Here is a 20,797-nt window from a genome sequence, read left to right as displayed (position 1 = left end):
AGCCTGTTATGTAGCAAGAGCTCAAAAATTGGTAGTTACCTGATAGTTGATGATATTTATTACGCTCTGCATTGGAAGTATTCCTCTAAAATAAAACGTAAGTATGCTAAAAGACTTGTGATAACTCTTGACTGTGTATTGAAATTCTTATGTGAATTCTTTTTTTTTTTTTAATTTTTATTTATTTATGATAGTCACAGAGAGAGAGAGAGAGAGGCAGAGACACAGGCAGAGGGAGAAGCAGGCTCCATGCACCGGGAGCCTGATGTGGGATTCGATCCCGGGTCTCCAGGATCGCGCCCTGGGCCAAAGGCAGGCGCCAAACCGCTGCGCCACCCAGGGATCCCCTTATGTGAATTCTTTAACTACATGCAAGCAGTTCTTATTAGCTTAACCCTCCAAACCTCCTATTTCTTATTGCATTTGTCAAACATACCTGTACTCCTTCCAGCTCTGCCCCTCATCCTTGCTCTCATCTCCCATCACACTGACACCCTTTATGTGTCTAGCTAGACCATATTTATCATCCCTGAATGCCTGTCTCTTTTTGTTTTTGCCCCAAGAATGCCCTTCTACTATCTTTCACCTAACATACTCGTTCTGCATGACCCAAACTTTGTATTAAAAAAAAAAAAGTTTCCTTCACTAAGCAACACACTGCCTTATAATATACAGTTATATTTTTGTATATAATATACAAAATATACCTATATTAAGTAGGTATATTTTGATATCTACAAAGTAGGTATATTTTGCTATAGGGCTTATTGTGTGCGCACATATTAATAAGCCTTATCCTGGTTGTAGTAACTTCTAGCACAGCGATAAGTGGCTAGCAATTTGTTGTAAGTAGTACAGGACAGGGTAGATGGATTCATGGGTAGATGGATTAACCATTTTTCATTTTTCTTTTTTAACAAAATTTCTGTTCATTTCCCAATATACTTTTAAAAATAAGTTGCTTGTTGTTATAATTGGTAGTTTGTATTAGTCTAGGCTACAAATATAAGAGCATGCTGGATAGAAAGAAAAGGAAACCTAAGAACAGTAGAAACTGCCTCTGATACATGAATAAGCCAGAATAGCATACACACAAAGGTGTATTTTGACTGATTCATCATTATATTTTTATTAAGAGGTCATTACAGTTTAATGAAAATAATTTTCAGAGATCAATAGTCGATGAGGTTTTTCCCTCCACTTCTTGGGGAGTGGGGGGAGGTGGAGGGGAGGGGACAGGCAGGCTCTGTCAAGGAGAAAAATGAGCCAAGACACCTGTGTCTTCATGAAGTGACAGATGTTGTCTTAGGAAGAGTACAATTTAGTGTCCCTGGCCTCCACTCCCTAAGGACAGAGGCAGCAGTGGCTATAGTCCTGAAGGCTTACACTTCCTGCTGAATGGCAAGGAAGGCCTTAGGAGAGCTGGGAGGGGCAGCTATGGGAGTCTACATACTGCTGAGGTCCTCAGTTTTACTTCTTGAACCTTTGCACCCCCTACATCAGTGATTCCCATTAGGAGCTCTCAATATCTTAAGTGCCATTCTTTCTACATACTTTCTAAGTGAAAGTCTTTTTTTTTTTTTTTTCTAAGTGAAAGTCTTAAACTTCATGGACAAATTGATTATTTGTTACAAACTCTAAGATTTACAATTATAGTCATTCATACTTCAAAAGAAGAATTCTTTACATAAAATGTCTTATCAACTAAGTTATCCAGGCTTTGTGACTTTTGAAATGCTTGCAGCCCTTGTGCCTTTGATATTAACCATTGTGGTGGGACCTCTCTAAGATCACACAAACGTTCTTATTTACTGAACAATGTGCTCTGTAATGGGAGCATTTCAGTCTCCTGTGTTAAAGAGGCGGACATCACTATTTAAAGTTTTGTTGTTGTTGTTTTGAAAAGCTTGTGATTAAACATCCCCCTCCCCTGGCCTAAACCTTACAGTCTGTGCACACAGAGTAATTATTTAAACAGGGACCCTGGATATGTAAAACACTTCTGTTATGACTCTAATATATTCTTTTATTCAGCTGTTCTTTTTTAAAAATGGCAATATATGCCAATTGATGATGTTATTGGTATTTTGAGAGATTTCCTTAAAATGATTGTGGGAATATTTTATTGCATACCTTTCAAGATGTTAGTTTTGGTCTAGCAAATCCGCCTTTGCCTTTAAAAAGGATATAAAGGGGGCAGCCCAGGTGGCTCAGCGGTTTAGCGCTGCCTTCAGCCCAGGGTGTGATCCTGGAGACCCACGTCAGGCTTCCTGCATGGAGCCTGTTTCTCCCTCTGGCTGTGTCTCTGCCTCTCTCTCTGTGTCTCTCATGAATAAATAAATAAAATCTTTAAAAAAAAGATATAAAGGCAATAAATATAAGTCTCTCTGATATGTAATAAAGTTTTGATAATAATGAAGTTTATTCTATAGAATTATACCAATGAAAATGGCATCTTCTAATATTCTCTAGAGATGATCACTTTACTAATATAGACCAATAATAATTACTTTTGCTATATTTAAATAATGGGAGCTCACAAAAATGACTTCAGGATATGACCAGCTTCTTTTTCTATTTCATTATATTAATTCTAGAGATATTTTCAATTTTTATTCTCTTATAGAACACATAATGCACCAATGACAGATTTAAGTATTTAAGTATTTTTAAAAGCTATATTGAACAACATCAAAATGACCTTAAAATAAGGCCAAAATCCTAAAATAAGTATGTTTAAGATCCTCTCAGAAATAAAGGAATAAAATCTATAAAATAAGTCTATATAAAAGGGACAAAGTGGCTATCTCAATAGAAGTTGAGTGGCATTCAAACTTGTTCATGTAAAAATAAATAAAAGTCTATTATTTATTTCTTCACCCAAAACAAAGGTCACTAAGCACTTTGGGATCTTTCAATTATTCACAAATATTTCTTGACTACCTGCTATATAGGAGACACTGTGGAAGAAAAACTAGGGATAGAAAGATAGTCACTACTTTCATGGGGCTTATACTCTGGATGGGTATGGGTGAATGTGTGAATGAGTGAGTATTGAGTAAATGAAGTGCCCTCTGGTGAAGAGTCCAGCAGTGGTGATATCTACAAAGTAGGATGGTAAACGTGATTAATTTTATTACAGTGAGAGAGGATAGTGGGGAGGAGGAAATTAGGAATAGTTTTACCAAGGAAGCATGAAAAGATGAAAGTGTAATGTGACTAAAAAATACAAGGAGGAAAAAAACAAAAGAAATACAAGGAGGTCCTCAGTATTGGGTGGTATAAAGCAAAGGGAAGAGTAATAGCAGATGAAGTCCAAACCAGATAACGCAGTGAAGCAGGAAAACAAAACATAAACTTGGTTTTCTAATGTTACTACCAATAATATAACAGCCAGTGTCTAAGGTGACAGTTCCTCCTGCTTTTATATAATTTTTGCTTCTTGAATAGCAGAGCACAGCTTGAACGTATTTTCCTTTTCTAAAATGAGTTGGTTTATAGATTAAATAAAATATTTTAATGCTTAGTCATAGAGTAATTTCCAAGCTAATTACAGTAATAGCTAGTTGTATTTTTCTTAATAAGACTTAGAAGTTTTTTAAGTGTTTGATAATATTTACATATATTTGCCAGAGCATTTGAGATTTTCATAATCTCAAGTCTTATGATAGACTCACATTCTTGCATACAAACCTTTACACTTTTCCTGTAAAGTACTTTTATATCATATTGTGCTTTTACACATTATTATGCTTTTTTATGTTACTGATAAATGAGGATTTTTTTAATTCTATTTGTATAGTATATTGTCTTCATGGCAAAAATAGCAAAGGAAAAGAAAGCACTACCACCATCTTAACCTGTTGTGTCAAGTCCAATGTGGCAGTATGGTCCACATATACCAGTCTTAACAGTTGGATCATATCATAGTGCATACTGTACAAGGAAGTAGAGAACTCTATCAGGTGTTGGGCAAACTGTCTTTAAAAATTACAAAATGAAGTTTCTCTGCTTCCATCTTTATTAAATTTTCACCTGTGATAGAACAGGGACTTTTTTTTCCTCTGTTAAACCCTTACTTTTTTAATATTAGTGATGAAGGTGCACTGGTATGTTCACATTATCCTTCCCTACACCTAGTACATACTGTACAAGTTTTATTCTAGTCTTTGTTTAAATATAAAAACAGCAGTAGATTTAGATGCTATTTGCGGATTTCAGAGTGCAAAGAATGAAGGATAGAAAGCTGAAATTAGTCTCTAACCTTGTTTGACATAGGAATTGCAGTGCTTTTAATCCTTTCTTTCCCTTTTACTAAACATAAGGTGTTTGCCATTGAATTTTTAATAACTCAATAATGGAATTAAAATTAAACTATGGGTCACAAATCTCTCCCCCATTTTCTTCTAACTGCTTTTCCTCTCAAACACTAGAATACAGCCTATTTAAATCTTAACTTTTGCTTGCCAAACCACTGTTACCGTCCATCTGTTCATGCCAATTGTAAAGAAGGTTCGGTTTTTAGTGAAGCTTTGCATTTCACATAAGGTATGTGAAGTGAAATTTCACAAGGGACATGATGGATCCTGATTCATAGTGATAAACCTTTGGGGCCATCAGGGTTGGCATATGGTCCAGTATGATATGAAGGCTTGGGTTCCCTGGCTTCACTTCTTTGGCGTGAAGCTGATAAAACCTGGCTCTTGAGTATTATTTCACTGGACACCAATCATGGGCAGCAGGAACTGCCCATTTAACTCTCTGTGGGAAGGAAGCCCAGAGAGCATTCACAATGGTACCATTGTTGAGTTGCAAACTGCTCTGAACAGCTTGACAGCACTAGGGAGGAGGGGAAGGGGTTGCTTTACTAATTGCTGTTCAGAATAGAGAAGGAGCAAAAATAGCTGTTGTAGAACTGATGTTTGTACATTTACTTACTCTTTTGATAGGAGTGTTGACTTTTATTTAGCACATACCTACTATAAAAAAAAAAAGCAAATATATTTAAGCAACCACCTGTAGTAATTCCTTGTTAACATGGCCATTATCTATTTTAAACCCACAAGATTAAAATAAAGGAAAAGTCAGTTTTGCTTTATATTTTTTATATTTAGATGAAAATATATTTTTTAATCTTAACCAAAATTCTTTAAGATAAGGAAAAATGGATTAAAACCACCACAATCCATATCTCAGATAAAAGACAAATTTGGCCTATTTCCTTTATACCATGTTTTTTTAGAATTCCCAAATATCTGAATACCTACAAGTTATATTAATATAGAAATGCAAATTAATATTATGCATAACAATTCCAAGTTCTAAAATAATCCCCTATAGATAAACTAGCAAATCTTAAGGTTAAATCCTGGATTTATCATTCAAATGAGTAACTCATAACTATTTCAGTCATTCCTGATTTTCTCTCCGTCTCCTTGAAGTCTATTTCAGGTATATTTAAAAATGTGAGGGTTGCTTCCCTTTTTATGAAGCATTGTATGCAGTGGTATTTGTATTAACTGCTGGCCTTCCCATTTCTTTTTCTGCTCAGTCTAATCAAGCATTTGGTGGTTCTGATGCAAAGAAACACTGATCTACTTCAGCTTACTTCAGCCCCCAGGAGCCTGACCCTACAGCATATTTCCATGGATGGTTCTTTCAGCTGAACCTAAGTTGACTAAATTATATTGCAACATTATAATTTCTGCAACATGTCCTTTTATTTATAATTTTTTTAAATGGGATAGTCTTGCTAAGTTAGTGAAAAATCAAATGCATGTTTGTTAAATAGTAACAGTCTGTAAAATTTACTAGTCGTCCATCTCCTCATGTCCCCTTAAATGCTTTTAGTAAATGGGCACCAGTGCAGTATTTCAAAAACAGTAATTCATTGAATGCCCATTCTTCCTTTTACTGCAGAATAGATTATATTTAAGTCAAGATTAATGGGTAGATTTTGTTGTTAAAGTCCAGTCTCTAAGCCCATCATTCCCTAGGGGCATATAGTGCATTAGTTTAAGCCAATATACTGTTTATCATAGATTCTATGACACAGTCTTAAATGACAGTTTGTTGTACTTTGTAACTACATACCATGATAATAAATCACTTTTTCTGTACTCCTGATAATTATAGCATTTAAACAAAATCTTAATTAAGTTAGTACACATTTAGGTAGAGATAACACATAAGTAATTGTACACTGTAAAATTTCACTTATTTTTTTCCTTTTTTGCAGTCTTCTAACAAGAATCCAAGTTCAGTGTTTAGTTCAAACACATGCATTCATTTCCTCAACTTTAATGTACTGAAATTTTCGTTCCCAGAAGAAACAATACAAAATGTTTCTAGTCATCCTCCAATGTTTTTTAAACTCTTAATCTAATACATGTGATTCTGAAGCAGTTCTCTGTTGATGGTTAAAGTCTTGTTATTACTTAATATTTTCAAGTACATCTTACCAAGAATTAGAATCTATAATTTTAATGTCATTAAATTTGAAATCTAGGTAACTCAGTTTTTCTTTTAGATATTTTACTCATAGAACTTTCATGAAAGTGGAATATACATATTTCATAATCATGTTAGTCCTTTTTAGAAACCACCAGTGATTATTGGATTATTAAATCAGGAAAGATTTTCAGAACCTTTAGGGAGGTTTAAATTTTTAATCCTATTTATTTAAGGTTAATCTTTTTAAATGTATTTACATGAACTTTGGTAGAATTGGGCTTATCAACTTTTTACTTAATGTTTTCATTTAGTAATTGACTGATTTATGAGCAATTATATATGGTCCAAATTTTATTCAACTCCAGCTTTCAATAATACGACTATCCTCACACTGCCTTAGCACCTGTTATGGATTTTGAGTCATCTGGCAGCCCATGGGACTTAGATAAAGAAGTACCAGGTGTCCTGCCTGTCTCCTAATTGAGACGCAGTGAAAACAATATAGACTTGGCAGTATGGTTAAAAGGATGGATTAAAGCCCAGCTTTGTCTACTCTGACAAATCACAGCTTTTCCTTCATTGCGTAGATAGTAGCAACTACTAAAGAATTTCATTAGTATAATACATCATAAAAATCATACACAATTTGTTAGAACCTGTTGCAGACTTTCAGAAGAATTTCTATTAACATAATAAAAATAAACAATGTTAATACCTAGATTCATTCCATTTACTTGGGGGGAATTTTCACTGAGCTACACTGCATGTGTCTTGAAGAAAAGAAGTGATGGAGTATTAATTTACCAGATCTTGTTAATGTAAGCAAGTATAGTTTACTTTCATCTTATGGTTAAACAGTGCCTATTAGTCCATGGGGTATTTAATTGTCCTGGATATTTCAAGAAAATATGACCATTAATAGCCATGTAATTCTAGAGATGTAATTGGAAAATATATTTACATATATCCTATATCTCAATAAGTTTTTATTTTCAATTATTTCTCCAAGACCCTGTGTAATGACATTGCTTCAGAATATTTGAAGATATGTCAAGGCCTTTTAGAACTAAAAAGCCAAAGGTAATTTATTTTCTCATTTTCATTAGAGCATGCCAAGGGTTTTTTCTGTATTATATATGATATTCTGGTATAGAAACAAACATTTTTCAAAAATGGCAATCTTCAAATTTAAGCTAATCATCATTGTGTTGGCCATCCTAGAACTAACTAAAATGCCTCTTAGGCCTTTTCTTTTCTCCACACAAAACTCAAATCATTGAGATTGGATATAGAAAGAGCACTGGACTATTAAATGACCAATGTTCTAGTGCCAACTCTACAGATCAGCTTTGTTTTTCTGAACAAATCTCTGTATTCTCCATCCAGGCAAGACTTATTGCCGAATAAACATTTTGCTGATTTTGCTAAGTTTCCTGAAAGTAATGTTGGTAAGATGATTGTTATATCCTTCCTTTAGTTCAGACTGTCCTAAAATATTCTCAGTAAATGATGCCCTGGGATAAACCCTCTCAAGATAGTCTTTTTAAAAACCTTAATAAATTTCTGAGTATTATTTTTCAAGAGTATTGCTACATCTATTCTTATAGTGTACCAGAGCAGTTTTGGAGATCTGCCTAAAATAGTTTTGAAATTAAACTTCATCTGATTTTTATCTACAGAGAATTTCTTGACATTATTTTCCCTTTCTTTCTTTATAGATGGCCATTTAAATATGAATAGAATTAGTTTATTAACTAAATTTCTTGCTTCATACCGCTGTAGAATTTATGAAAACTTCAAAGATTTCTTTAAATTTAAAAAATTGTCCCAACCAGTGAGGCAAAATATTTCCATGCTAAATTGTAATCAGTTGTAATTACTTTGAAGATTTATAGAATTTCTTCTTTAGGCAATTACGATTTTTTTTTGAAAAGTTATTAGTTTTCTTTTTTCTTATTATTACACCTTACGTATAAATACATTGTGTTTCGTTCACTCTTTCTTCTTCCAAAGGTGAGCAAGATCTGGAACCAAACTCACAGGAGGATTCAAACTCTGTCTCTAAATCCAATCTTTAAAAAAATAAATAAATAAATAAATCCAATCTTAGAAAAGTCCCAACTATATTGGCCCCAAAGGGTTTTTGCTTTCTGGAGAGCCAAATTGGGATTACAGGAAGGGGGTTATCTGCATATACCAGTGTATCAAATATCAGACCAGCTTTATTTATTCTATAATTTTGTAAACAGTCATTGAGTACTTCTGGGCCTTGTGTTAGGTGCAGGATATGTAAAAATAAGAAGGACATGGTCTCTGCCCCTGTAACATTAGTCTCCCCACTAGTTTATTAGGAGAACAAACACAAAGAAAAAGACACAACACACTTGGTATTTAACAATTGGCGCTGAGGGCAGGGGGAGGCCCTGATTTGTGGCATTTGTTGAGTTCTATGATGTGAAAACTCTCACCAACTATCTTACAAACTTGATATATATTGTAAGTAGTGCTTTCCAAATTTTAAGTCAGTAGGCAGAACTCTCCTCCCTCTTCCTACAGTTACTGTTCTTGGAATTTTCTGTACAGAGAAGGGAGATAAAATCCCTAAGTATTAAAACAGCAAAGAAGCCACAGAAAATCTGAGTGCAGGCAAGTGCTTACTAATTTAGGAATTTCAGAATGGGCCTAAAAATCTCTGAGGCTATGATAATGAGCATAGATATAAACATTTCATACTTCGCCTTTACTTTAAAAAGCCAATATTTTTTTCTTATTGAGGAAAGAAAACATTAAATCTGAACTCGAGGAAATTAAGCAGTGATAGGTAAAATTAAAATTACAATTTCCATAATTCCTTTTTGTGAAAAGTACTTCATACTCATTCTTGCTGTGTACATTTTACACACACACACACTCACACTCACACTCCTGCATTTTTTTTTTTTTTTTTGAGACTAGTTACAAATTACAGCTGAGCTAAATGTTTAAAGAACCTACTGGGCATGCCATGGAATTAGTGATCACAGAACTGAAAGTTTTGCCTTTTCTAATTTCAAGCAAAAGCAGTTCAAAATCACATTCAGTTGTTAAGAAAATTATTGTAGAAAATGAAAGGTAGTTGCTTCTTTAAAACCAAATCTACCTTGTATATATCTTCCCTACGCATTAGTAAAATTGAAAAGTGTACTAAATAATCCTTCTGTAGTAGCTTTTCTTCATACTGTCTTTTTCTCACGAGAAATCCTTTTCCTCTCATTGGAATAAGTCAAAAGTCCCTCTGTACACATCACAAACAAGAAATATTACCAGAGTTCTTGGGCATGAATAAAGGTATATTACTTAATCAGACATTGAAAATTGCCCTCAGGGAGACAGCACCTGCAATTTACAAAGACTTGAACCAAAAGTCAGAAAAACTATGTTTAACACAGATGTAGGCAGACTTTTGGGTTACCCTATATTTATATCCTTTATCTTCAGCATCCCTATTACCCATTTAACATACAGATAAACTGCAGCAGAGAGAATTCATGCTTCTCTTTCCAGGACTAGGTTGAAATTGAACCCCAGTTTCTTGACATCTGGTCTTGACACAGTGACAGAGCGCCATAAGTAATTTCATATAAGTTTTTTTTTTTTAAGATTTTATGTATGTATTCATGAGAGACACACAGAGAGGCAGAGGGAGAAGCAGGCTCCATGCAGGGAGCCTGACATGGGACTCGATCCTGGATCTCCAGGATCACACCCTGGACTGAAGGCGGGCGCTAAACTGCTGAGCCACCTAGGCTGCCCTTCATATAAGTTTAAAATCAAAAGTAGTTACTTAAAATGAATAGTAATATTAATGAAGCACCAATTAGATTTAAAGTATTTATACTACAGAAAATGTTTAGTTCCCTTTATTATTTTTGGAATAGCAATATTCCTTCCCTCCTTTTCTGCTTTTGCAGAAAGTAGAAGGAAGGAGGATTAGTGGATAATTATATTGCTATGATTGCAGCACCTGTGTGTTATTTCTTTTGATTGGCTAGTTCTGTATTAAAGATTCCTACCAGCTAAAAGTCTCCCTCATCAAATAGTGTTTTATTAGCTAGTTTTGGCTTGAGTTGTTTTAAATTTACAACAAAAACTGTATTTCAACTTAGACTTGTACTTTAAATTTTGCTTTGAATTCGTTTACCATTCCCTTTCTATTATCTCACCCATTTCAGTTTTTTTTTTTTAATTTCAATGCCAATGGCAACATGCACTCACAGTAGGAATATAGCTTGAGCTATCCTGTTGTTGCTAGCGATCAAGTTTGTGTATGCCACTCAATTTATAGGTACTAATAACTCTTCCCTAGAGAGTTGCCTTTTAAGGAATAAGTGTCTCATCTATTATGAGGAGATAAACGAAATAACCATTTTGGATTATGGTTACCATTGCAGATGCTGACAGCACTGTTTTTAACTAACTTTATCATCATCTCAATCACAGAACATCCTGTTATGGACTCAGCTGTGGCTTAAATAGAGCTCCTTATATCTCTTTAATGTATGTTTCCTAAAAGGGGTGAGAAATGTAAGTACTATAAATTAGGTTGGTTTGTTTCGATGTTTGGCTACATCAAACTTGAAAAATTATAAAGAATATTTAGCTTTTAGAAGGTGAGTTACCATAGACTATAATTATTTACTAAGCTAACAGTGTTTTCTGAAGATAACCCCCCCAAAAGGAAGCTTTCAGACATTAACTTGCCTAATTTGTGATAAGTGCTAGTTTTTCATTTAAATTCAACCATTCACTGACTCTGCCACGTAAACTTGAACTCTTAAAAATTGTTTTAGAGCATTTTACTTAATAAAATTTTTTGTAATTAAATACATCGTGTGTTTTTACACAAAATTAATACATTATAGCTGGATAATTTTATTTTGTATAGCTTTGTATTTGAGTTTCTTCAGAGTTTTGTAAGAGTGAAATAGAATTATACTCCAGATGTATTTTATGTAGATATTCATTCCGTTATTAAATTTTACTACATTGGAAATATCCTCCTGGCTTTAGAAATATTAACATTTTCTTTCTGTCTGCCTAATTTTTGTGTAAACTCTAAATATAATAAGATAAAGTAAAATATTTCATTTATAGGCCTTCTGAAAGTAGAGCATTTTGAAAGCAGGTAGGTGTCTCCACCCTACTTTTCATGAAGCATTTTACCCATTCAAGCAGACTTTTAAAAACAGCTTGTTTTGATAGCAGACTGTTCTCCTGTGGGCCTTCAGCCTTTGCTTCCTGGCAGCACCTTTGGTGCGAAAAGAGAGTGATCAATTGGGAGACTATCAGTGCCAGCATGCATAGAGTGATAAGTTAACACACCACTGGGAATTTCTAGGGCCCACCAAGATACTTCACTTCTAATGTGCTAACAAGCTCATTTTTCTACCTCTTGCCTCTTCAGTTATTTTTTTTCTCAGAAGAGCTTAGAAGTTGAGTGCATCAGGCATAATGAAAAGCTCTGTAGGAGGGAGAAGCAATAACCCCATTTTTCCCTTTTCAGCCAAATAGAAAATTAGTTTCTGGTAATACACAAAGGCCAGTATTTTTTGTACAAGGGGCACTGCTGTGAATCAAAGGACTCTATTAACTGCAGAAAATTCGGCAGCTGTGAATCTCCCCCAATGAAAAAAGTACTTTCCAACAAGTTGTGAGATATGTGGTATTATTTAGATTGAACCATCAGTTTCATCCTCTTCCACTTATAACCATATACCTCCTTTTAAAAGTGTGCTATATTACTTTTCTAAGGTAACATTCAAAAATATGTTTCTTCCATAAAATCCTTTCCACTGATCACTTTAATATAGCATCTTCTCCTGAGAAGTAGAATTCTTCAAAGTTCAGTCCCAGTGTACAGAATTGAAAATAATGGATTGTAAGAAATTGGAATTCAGATTTAAATATTTCATGCATAAAATAAATTGTAATACAAGAAGAGAGTACTCAAGTCATTTAGAGGGCAAAAGACCTCACAGTCTAAGTAACTAGTGACTGTAGTCTTACCTTTAACTCTTAGCTTTTGTCCTCTTAGTCAATAACCTTTTGTAAGTGTAACTATGGCTGTGTTAGCTCCGATTGAATTAATCACTTTCAGTTATCTTCCTTACAAATTTTTTTTCTTGGTCTTGGTTGTAGGCTTGGTCTACAATTTCTAGAATTGTAGAACTATAGTAATTGAATTGCAGTTTTAAAAAAATAAAGAATTTTGAGGAAAACATAATGGGTTTTGGAAAAAAAAAATCAGTGAAGAAAGAAAAACCAATAAGGCAAATCTTTATTAGCCTTCATAGTTCTATAAATGTCTTATGGAAAGCCAGCAACATAGCACACTGATACAGCAGGAAAACTTTTAAAAGTTGTAGAAGAAAGGTTAACTGATTTCTCAGTTCAGGAACTATACGACATGAAGTCAGCATGTGAGTTTTTCCTGATAATTGTATGTTGCTGCCTGCTGCTCTACATTTTGACAGCCATTTCCATAGTTGCTTTCGTGAACAACAGAAATATTCTCTCTCTTTCTCGCCCTCTCTGTGCTAACAGCACAATCAGGCCTGCTGAAACAGGAAGCCTGGAGTGGGTTGTTCAAAAGCAACAACACTTCAAGGTACTGGTTGCTTGTCAATAATATCAGAGAAGAAAATGTGGTGAAAGAGAAGTACAGTATTTTTCTGTCAGTGTCAGTGCCCTGTAGATGCTTTGTTACACAGTATTTAGGAGTCCTGTGGACTCTCTGCAAATGTTCCTGCTTGTTTCAGTGTTATAATTGACTAGATATTTTTTCCTGACATACAGATTCAACTATGTATTTTTCTTAACCGCATGGAGTTATTCGCGGATTACAGCAACAGTAGTCTTCCATTCAAAATGAGAACAATTGTTGGGAAAATACAAGGATTTTAGAAAAAGAAGATATGCAGGAATTTCTCACAATAAGTCTTTACAAATGAAAAATATACAATTTCAGACCGTTTTTAAGCAGGATTCTAGTATTTATTGTGTGGCTTTTCAGAGTGAATCTGCAGATTGAAGCCAATTTAACAAGATAAAAATGAGCCTAGGCTGACCTGATAGCAGTTGAACCTTTTCTCAAGTAAATGGTTACCTTTCTTTCTTTCAACAGTTTAGTATTATCATTGTTTTCTAATAAATGTCTCTCTTAAGCTGCCATGTATAGTGGTATCACCTGAAGAGTAAACTTATGTTAAAAATGTAGGAGTTTTATTACTCTTAAAAAGCCATACTTTTAAATGATATGCAAGAGTAGTGAATAATTACATTTATTAAGAAGTAATAGCTTAGCAATCAGAGTAGTCCTTTTTGATAAGATCTGTTCTTTTCCACTGTAAGCTGCATTTAACTACGTCCTTAACTGAAGGTAAATCAGCTATGAAGAGAGAGCACGATACCTGCAAACAATTGTCCAGCACCATTTAGAACCAACGACATTTGAAGATTTTGCAGCACAGGTTTTTTCTCCAGCTCCCTACCATCATTTACCATCTGATGCCGGTAAGATTAAAAACAAGTATTAGTTACTTGTCATTACTGGAACTTGAAATGCAATACCCTTTTGTTTCAAACTCTTAAAATAATAGAAAACTTGCTTGAGTAAAAGATTCCAGTCATTGAAATACATTTTTCATTATTTAAGAGTTGAATTTGGCCTATAAATTTAGTTTATACTTTCTTTTACCTAAAAGCAGTTCCTTTAGAAGTCAACAATCTTCGTAAAAGTACATGCACCACATTTTATCCGAGCTACTGGCCAATAACTGTTGTGTTTCATGGGATCATTACTAAAGTATCGACAAAAGAAACACAAGTTGAACATGCATTCCCTCTCACCTTTAGAGGATCAAATGTTATGGCTAAGAATATTGCCTTATCTCTCAGTTTACAAATAAAGTTAAATAACTGTCTAGATTGAGAAGTACTTGGCACAGTAAATTATTTTATAATATTTAAAGACTGTAAGAGGGTACTGCATTTTTACAATTAAACTAATTTTGAAAAAATCAGTAAGAAAATAAATGACTCATGGCCTTCCTATTCTGTAATACTTTGCACTCCTTATGATTGTTTCATTTATTTTATTTTCCCTCTTTAGATCATTAAATATCAGTTCTGTTTATCTGAAGGTAAGACAAAGTGTCAACCAAAACACCCTTTGTTCTTCCCCCATTTCCTTTTTTTAAAAAAACTAGCAAGCACTAAGCTTGTAACTCAGACAATAAGCAAATTTAACACTGCCCTCATTCATACTAAACATTTCAGAAATTGTCACTAAATTTCTTCCGGAATTATACTTACTAACCCAGGTCTGCATGAAACACTAACACTGGTTCTGGGATCAAAATAACTAATAATAGAAGCAACCCTTGATTGAAATTAGTTACACCTATTGTATTGACCTTTTTTGTTTCTCAGCATGAAAAAAAAATAGTGCTACTGAGCTGAAATGGTGTGTCTTTGTATTTTGTAATGTGTTGCATTGTTATTGGATATCTTAACTCATCAGATACTTCCTCTGCTGTGTGCCTTGCACTGTACTAGGCACCTGAAATACAAAGATGACTATTTTAATTGTGTTCAAAAGAACAAGAAAAAAATAAGATACTTGAAATTCATCATAAGAAACCTTCAAATTCTCTTTATGATATGTAGGTTTTCTTTATTATATTAAATAAATTTAAAAGGCATAGTAGCCCTTTTCTGGCCTAGTTTATTCGGAAGGGAAAAAAGACTAATTCTCAATTGAGATTTCAGTTGATAAAATTTTCCATTCCTGTAATCATTTAATTAGCCATTATAAAAATTCTTTCCAAAAAAACTTAGAGCCCTTTCATAATATAAAAGACCTAGCAAAGAGGAAAATTGTCTAGACTAGGTTGAATCTTTTGAAAGAGATTAAAAAGTCTTAAGATTTACATCAAGGGGTCAACCCTATCTAAAGTAAGTTTGGCATTAAGAATGATGGTAAAAAAAAGAAAAAGATACTAAAACCAAAATAATGAACAAAATAAAAACTAGTTAAGTACAACTGGGAATTTCATTTTTCAGTAAAAAGTATCTGAAAAACAGCAGACTACATTATTAAAATAGATATGAATAATACTTTCATGTATCACACAGTTGAATCGTAAGTTCCACACACTAACTTGCCCCCTGAGATTTATAAAAGCCATCAATTTTCATTTTGTAGTTGTTTACCAACTGGAGTCCTTCTTAATGTTCTCATATTGTGCATACTATCCTGCACATTTGGCCAGATATTTAATATGGGAAGTAGTATTCTCACTTTCTGAGACATAGCAACCAAGTCAGGGTTCTTTTGGCTTCATTTTTTTATGTATTTTACTACTTTATTAAATTTTTGTTATCTCAATTGTAATAAGGATGTGAATTTTAACATAATACTATTTTACAAAAACAAAAAAAATACTATTCTACAAATTATTTTCAGTTAATTTTTTTACGTTGTCTTTGCCTGTAGGAGTCATCCTTATAAAAACATGCATTCTAAGTTTTAAAAGAGTATTTTTATCTGTAAATAACTTGTTTTAGTATTACTGACTACATTTTTGGTGGGTTTTTTGCAGACATTAATTTTTATCAGAGTGGTTCTCAATACAATACTATAAAAGCGAAATATTTGCTCCTTCTATAGTAGCAAAAACATGATATCTGAAGAATGATTCTCTTTTTCTTTCGGTCATCTCAGATTTTTATTTTCCTACCATAAACCACTCCATACAGATAGAATTCCCTTTAAAGTTATAAGTCAAAGTGGGAGAAAGAAGAAATGAAAGAACCATATCATAGCAATAGGGATATTACTGATGGTTTGCAAAAATTACCTAATACTGTGAAGTTTTTTAGATTCATTTTTACTTTTTTAGCATAATGATAAAATGTAATTGTCACGCTGAAGAAATGCATTCATAATTGCAATTGAGAATCAACTTTAGATTCTCCTGTGCATAGTCCATGTATATAAAATAGTGCTAATCAATAACATGCAATAATTTGAAAGTAAATTTTAAAGAAATGCCGGTATGATAATCATATAATGAATATAACCTGTTCTTTCTATCCCTATAATTCTATTCAGTGGACTAGGGTGGAAAAATACTATTTTTTAACTTTATTTAACTTGGTTCAGGATTATCTAAAACCTGCTTTCTGGTTAACACTAATGTACCAACTGTTTGAACTGAAGTCCAAAAAAAAAAATTTCTTTTCCGGATGATTTTTAATATTATTTAAATAAATATGAAAAAACATTTTTTGTGTATCATAGTTGATCCATAAATTTCATAACTGTATTTTCTCAAAATGGGCTCTGTGACAGTAGACTGATACTTAAGGGAAATTATTTTTATCCCTAAGGTCATTGAAGGAGATATTGTGATGTCACACTTTGTTGATCTTCCATAACTACATTAAACTATTATTAGATTTTTCTTGTCCTTTATTTTAAAAAAAAATTACAGGAAAAAAATCCCTTTATCTTTGTCAGGCATGTGTGTGGAAAATATCAAAAGTTTTGCAGTGACCTCCTTTTTAAGTTTTTTTATATTCATGGACAGCTTTCCTTTGACTTTAAACTTTAAGATTCAATTACTCCTTTTCTTGACCAGGTTACAAAGGTAGTTCAAAAATCTAGATATTTTCCCCTAACATCACATTCTTTTCTTTTTTCTTTAATAAATTTGAGAGGGTTGGTGTTCTTCTCTATTATGCATATAGGCACATATACACATAAATATACATATATCTCTGCATACATACCCATTACCTATAGGTTCCTTTCAATTTATATAGGTTCCTATTTAAATAATGAAAATTAGTAATAAGATTCAAATATTTTTATGCCATCAAAATAAGAGATAATCTAGGTAAAGTGATGCTGCTGCATCTAATCTTCATTCTAATTCCACTTTTGCTCTTAATTCACAAAATCTGTTTCGCCACATATAAATGGGATAGTATTTTGATGGTCAAATCTATTTCATTGAATCTTCAAATGGGATAAATTATCAAAATTTAACCATTGTTTTAGGTAACCCCTTGAACTTGGTGTCCCTCTTTAAAAGTTATTTTAAACTTTGCTCCCCTTCCCAGGCTTTGAAATGATCTGAAAGAACACGTTATAGCTCCTCAGAAGATAGTTGTTTTATACATAACCTAAATATTATGTGTAAGTGCCAAGAGGAAGTCCGTTTCCTTCAACATACAACAGAAGCTATATATTTGTTTGCTATGTTTTTAAAACAGATTCTTAATCGTATTTATATATCACTAGGCTAGCCTGAAATTATAAGCAGCCAAATTATATCCTGTTTTTAGTATTTTGAACTTGAAAATGTGGCGGGTGTATGTGGTGTTGTCCAAGAGGCAAATAATACTGGTCTTAAAGTCCTATTAACCTTTTGTGACAATAATTACTAGGTTCAGTTTCCACATAGGATATTCATTCAGATGTAAGACTTTTGTAATGAAAATAATAAAAGAATAATTGAACAATTACTGAGTGCTAGGCACTGTGCTAAGAACTATACCTATATTCTCTCATTTAATCTTCATGGCAGTTCTATGGCGGTGGCGGGGGGGGGGGGGGTGGTGGTGAAGGGGCTTACCCCAGAGTCACTTGATACTTGGTAAAGCCAGAGTCTGACTTTAGAGTCCGTGATCTTAACTGTTATAATTACTTATGTAATCTAAATATTTTCAGTCCTTTCTTGCTGTTGAGAGAGAGAAATCATCCTACAACCTGTCATTTTTATAAATCAAATTGCTAAAGATTCTTATTTTGAAGACTCTACTTTTCCATCTACTGAAAAAAAAAATTGTTAATAGCTAACGTTGCCATGGGAGAAGTATGGGCTTTGGAATCAGACTGAACTGGATTTAAATCCTAGTTCTGTTATTTATTATCCACAAAACCCAGTTTCTCTATTTGTAAGGAGATAAAATATGACAAGCCTTAGACTGATACATTCTAGGTCTGCAATAATGGCAGTTTTTGAATATTTTCAAGATGAAACCACTTCGTTTGCCTGTATTTCTGTACTATTTAATTTTAGAGGTGCCTCACTGGTTTAGTCAGTAGGGCATGTGACTCTTGATCGTGAGTTCAAGCCCCATGTTGGGCATAGAGATTACTTTAAAAAAAAAAAAAGATATATATGTTATTTGCTTTATGACATCCAGTGGTGGTGCATACATGCTAATCTTAATCACTGATCAACTCCTTTTTAACAATATTAAGGCAGTAAGATTATTAGGTAGTCTATAAACTTTAACAAGTAAGGTTATATATATTGTAGGAATATCAGCATAAGAGTGGATAAATTCTTTAATGTTCTCAAAACTAAACAGTATATTGTGTTCTCCACGTTTCAGTGGTTATATTTTGTAAGTGGTCATTTTCTTCAAAAATATTTCTTCTGTCTCTTTTAATCCTCATCTGTTCTGATTCAAATTCTATTAAATTTTATTCTTACCTGCTTAGTAGCTCTATTATATAGCTACACTTACTTATGGACCTGCTGTGTGCCAGGATCTTTATATATGTAGTTATTCATCCCTAACAACTTGCAAAAAACTACTATTGTCTCCATTTTACAAAAACAAAACAAAACCTCTTAGGTCAGTTTGCCCAAGATCCAACAGCTAGTAACATGCCAGATTTGGCATTTAACCTGGGCCTGTCTAACCCATGCCCACTTCTTCCTAACACATCACAGTGCCTCTTAGGTCAATATTCAATGGAACTACTTTCAAAATCACAATATTTTCTAGAGGCTATCATTTATCCAATAACTTTAGCAGTTTTAAACCGGTCATACCTGTCAGCAAGCAGTACAAAGCCACAATAAATAACAATCCACTGATAATCTGTATAGACTCCCAAAGTCCTATTCAGCATGTTATTTTTAATAATTCATAGTAACCACTGCACAATATATGAATCTGTTACACCATCAAGATAAGGTGTGTATTGAGTACTGTAATAATATTAGAGATAAAGTATGCGTAAACATAGGAGCCCATAGATACTTTTCACTTGAGGGTATATTAATAATAGAAGTGATTAAATCAACATTCTTTATGACTCAAGTGATAGAAATGAATACTTGGGCAGAATAGAGTATGAAATGAAGAGTAGGGATCACTGTATTCTTTACATCTAAAACTGTAAAGTATTTATAGCATTTGAGTATACTGAGTATATTCCACAAATATGATTTGCCAAAACGTGAGGAGGTACTGATAAGCTAAATACCACACACACTAAAAAGCCTGATTTGACTCTCCGTTTATTGAAGGGGGATTTCACACTGCAGGCACTAAGGAAAACAGAGAAATTGCTGTTTTTGAGGAAAATATATATATATATATTCTTTGATTCTGGCATATTCTAAAGCAATATTCTCCAATAAAACTTTCTATGATGATGGAAATACTCTATGTCCACAGGGTCCATTTTGGTTGCCACTAATCACATGTGGCTGCCTAACACTTAAAATGTGGCTAGTACACGAAGGACCCACATTTTTATTTTTTATTTTTAATGTTAACTTTTAATAAATTTTAATATGGCTGTGCCTACTGTCTTGCACAGTACAGCTCTGGAGGTTTTATGACTTAGTGATTAGGATAGCCTGCCACCAGTACAATGAACACTTTAAAAGGTAGATGTTTATAGAATCTCTTATAGACTTTTTTTCTTTTCTTTCTTCCCTATTTGAACTTGTTAGTTGGTAAGTATAACATTTGAATTTACAAAGCATTGTCCATTGTGAAACACCATCACCCTAATGCATTGCATGCCCAATTCCATAATAAAACTTGATTACTCTCTTCTCTGCTCCTCGGTTAACACCTGTAAAATTCTGCACTATGTCTCTCATATCTGTTACCTGTCTTCTCTTTTGTTTTCTCACTTCTGCTCGCTACTCCATTTCTTCATTCACAACAAAGAAAGAAATGCAGTGATAGTTCTCTTCCTCCCAAAACCTCCGCTAGAAAACATTGGCCATCTCAAGGTAAACAGCCATGGGAAGGCCTCTCATGATTGGCTGGGAATAAAATGCATTACCAGAAAAGCATGAGCTACCGCTCTTCACCTTCCTTCTGCCATCCATCTGCAGCGCTTCCCTAAAAAGGGCCTTGGATTCATATTCTCCTCTAGGTTTTCCAGTATGGGTCCAGTATGAACCAATTCAGATCTTCAGGAAGAGTAAAGGTGAACAGAAATATATTTCCTTCTCCTTGTATTTTGAAGGCCAACCTCATT

At 33.5% G+C, this 20,797-nt stretch overlaps 1 protein-coding gene across 11 annotated transcripts in view; it reads left to right on the top strand.

The window, feature by feature from the left end:
• RALGAPA1 (Ral GTPase activating protein catalytic subunit alpha 1) overlaps nt 1-20,797 on the top strand; it is a 242,471-nt gene that overhangs the window by 218,909 nt on the left and 2,765 nt on the right. For 5 of the 11 annotated variants that reach the window (XM_049113051.1, XM_049113047.1, XM_049113050.1 and 2 more), the window contains 3 exons: nt 13,880-14,004; nt 20,482-20,546; nt 20,693-20,746. In XM_049113051.1, the coding sequence (XP_048969008.1) occupies nt 13,880-14,004; nt 20,482-20,546; nt 20,693-20,746 (244 nt within the window). Of the gene's footprint in view, nt 1-13,879; nt 14,005-14,602; nt 14,634-20,481; nt 20,547-20,692; nt 20,747-20,797 lie in introns of all 11 variants that reach the window. The other 6 variants (XM_025443673.3, XM_049113052.1, XM_049113045.1 and 3 more) reach the window with 4 other exon arrangements.

Source organism: Canis lupus, chromosome 8, assembly GCF_003254725.2.
Source record: "Canis lupus dingo isolate Sandy chromosome 8, ASM325472v2, whole genome shotgun sequence".
Taxonomy (NCBI): Eukaryota; Metazoa; Chordata; class Mammalia; order Carnivora; family Canidae; genus Canis; species Canis lupus.
The sequence above is the reverse complement of the archived record's forward strand: the minus strand, read 5'-3'. Positions and strand labels throughout refer to the sequence as shown.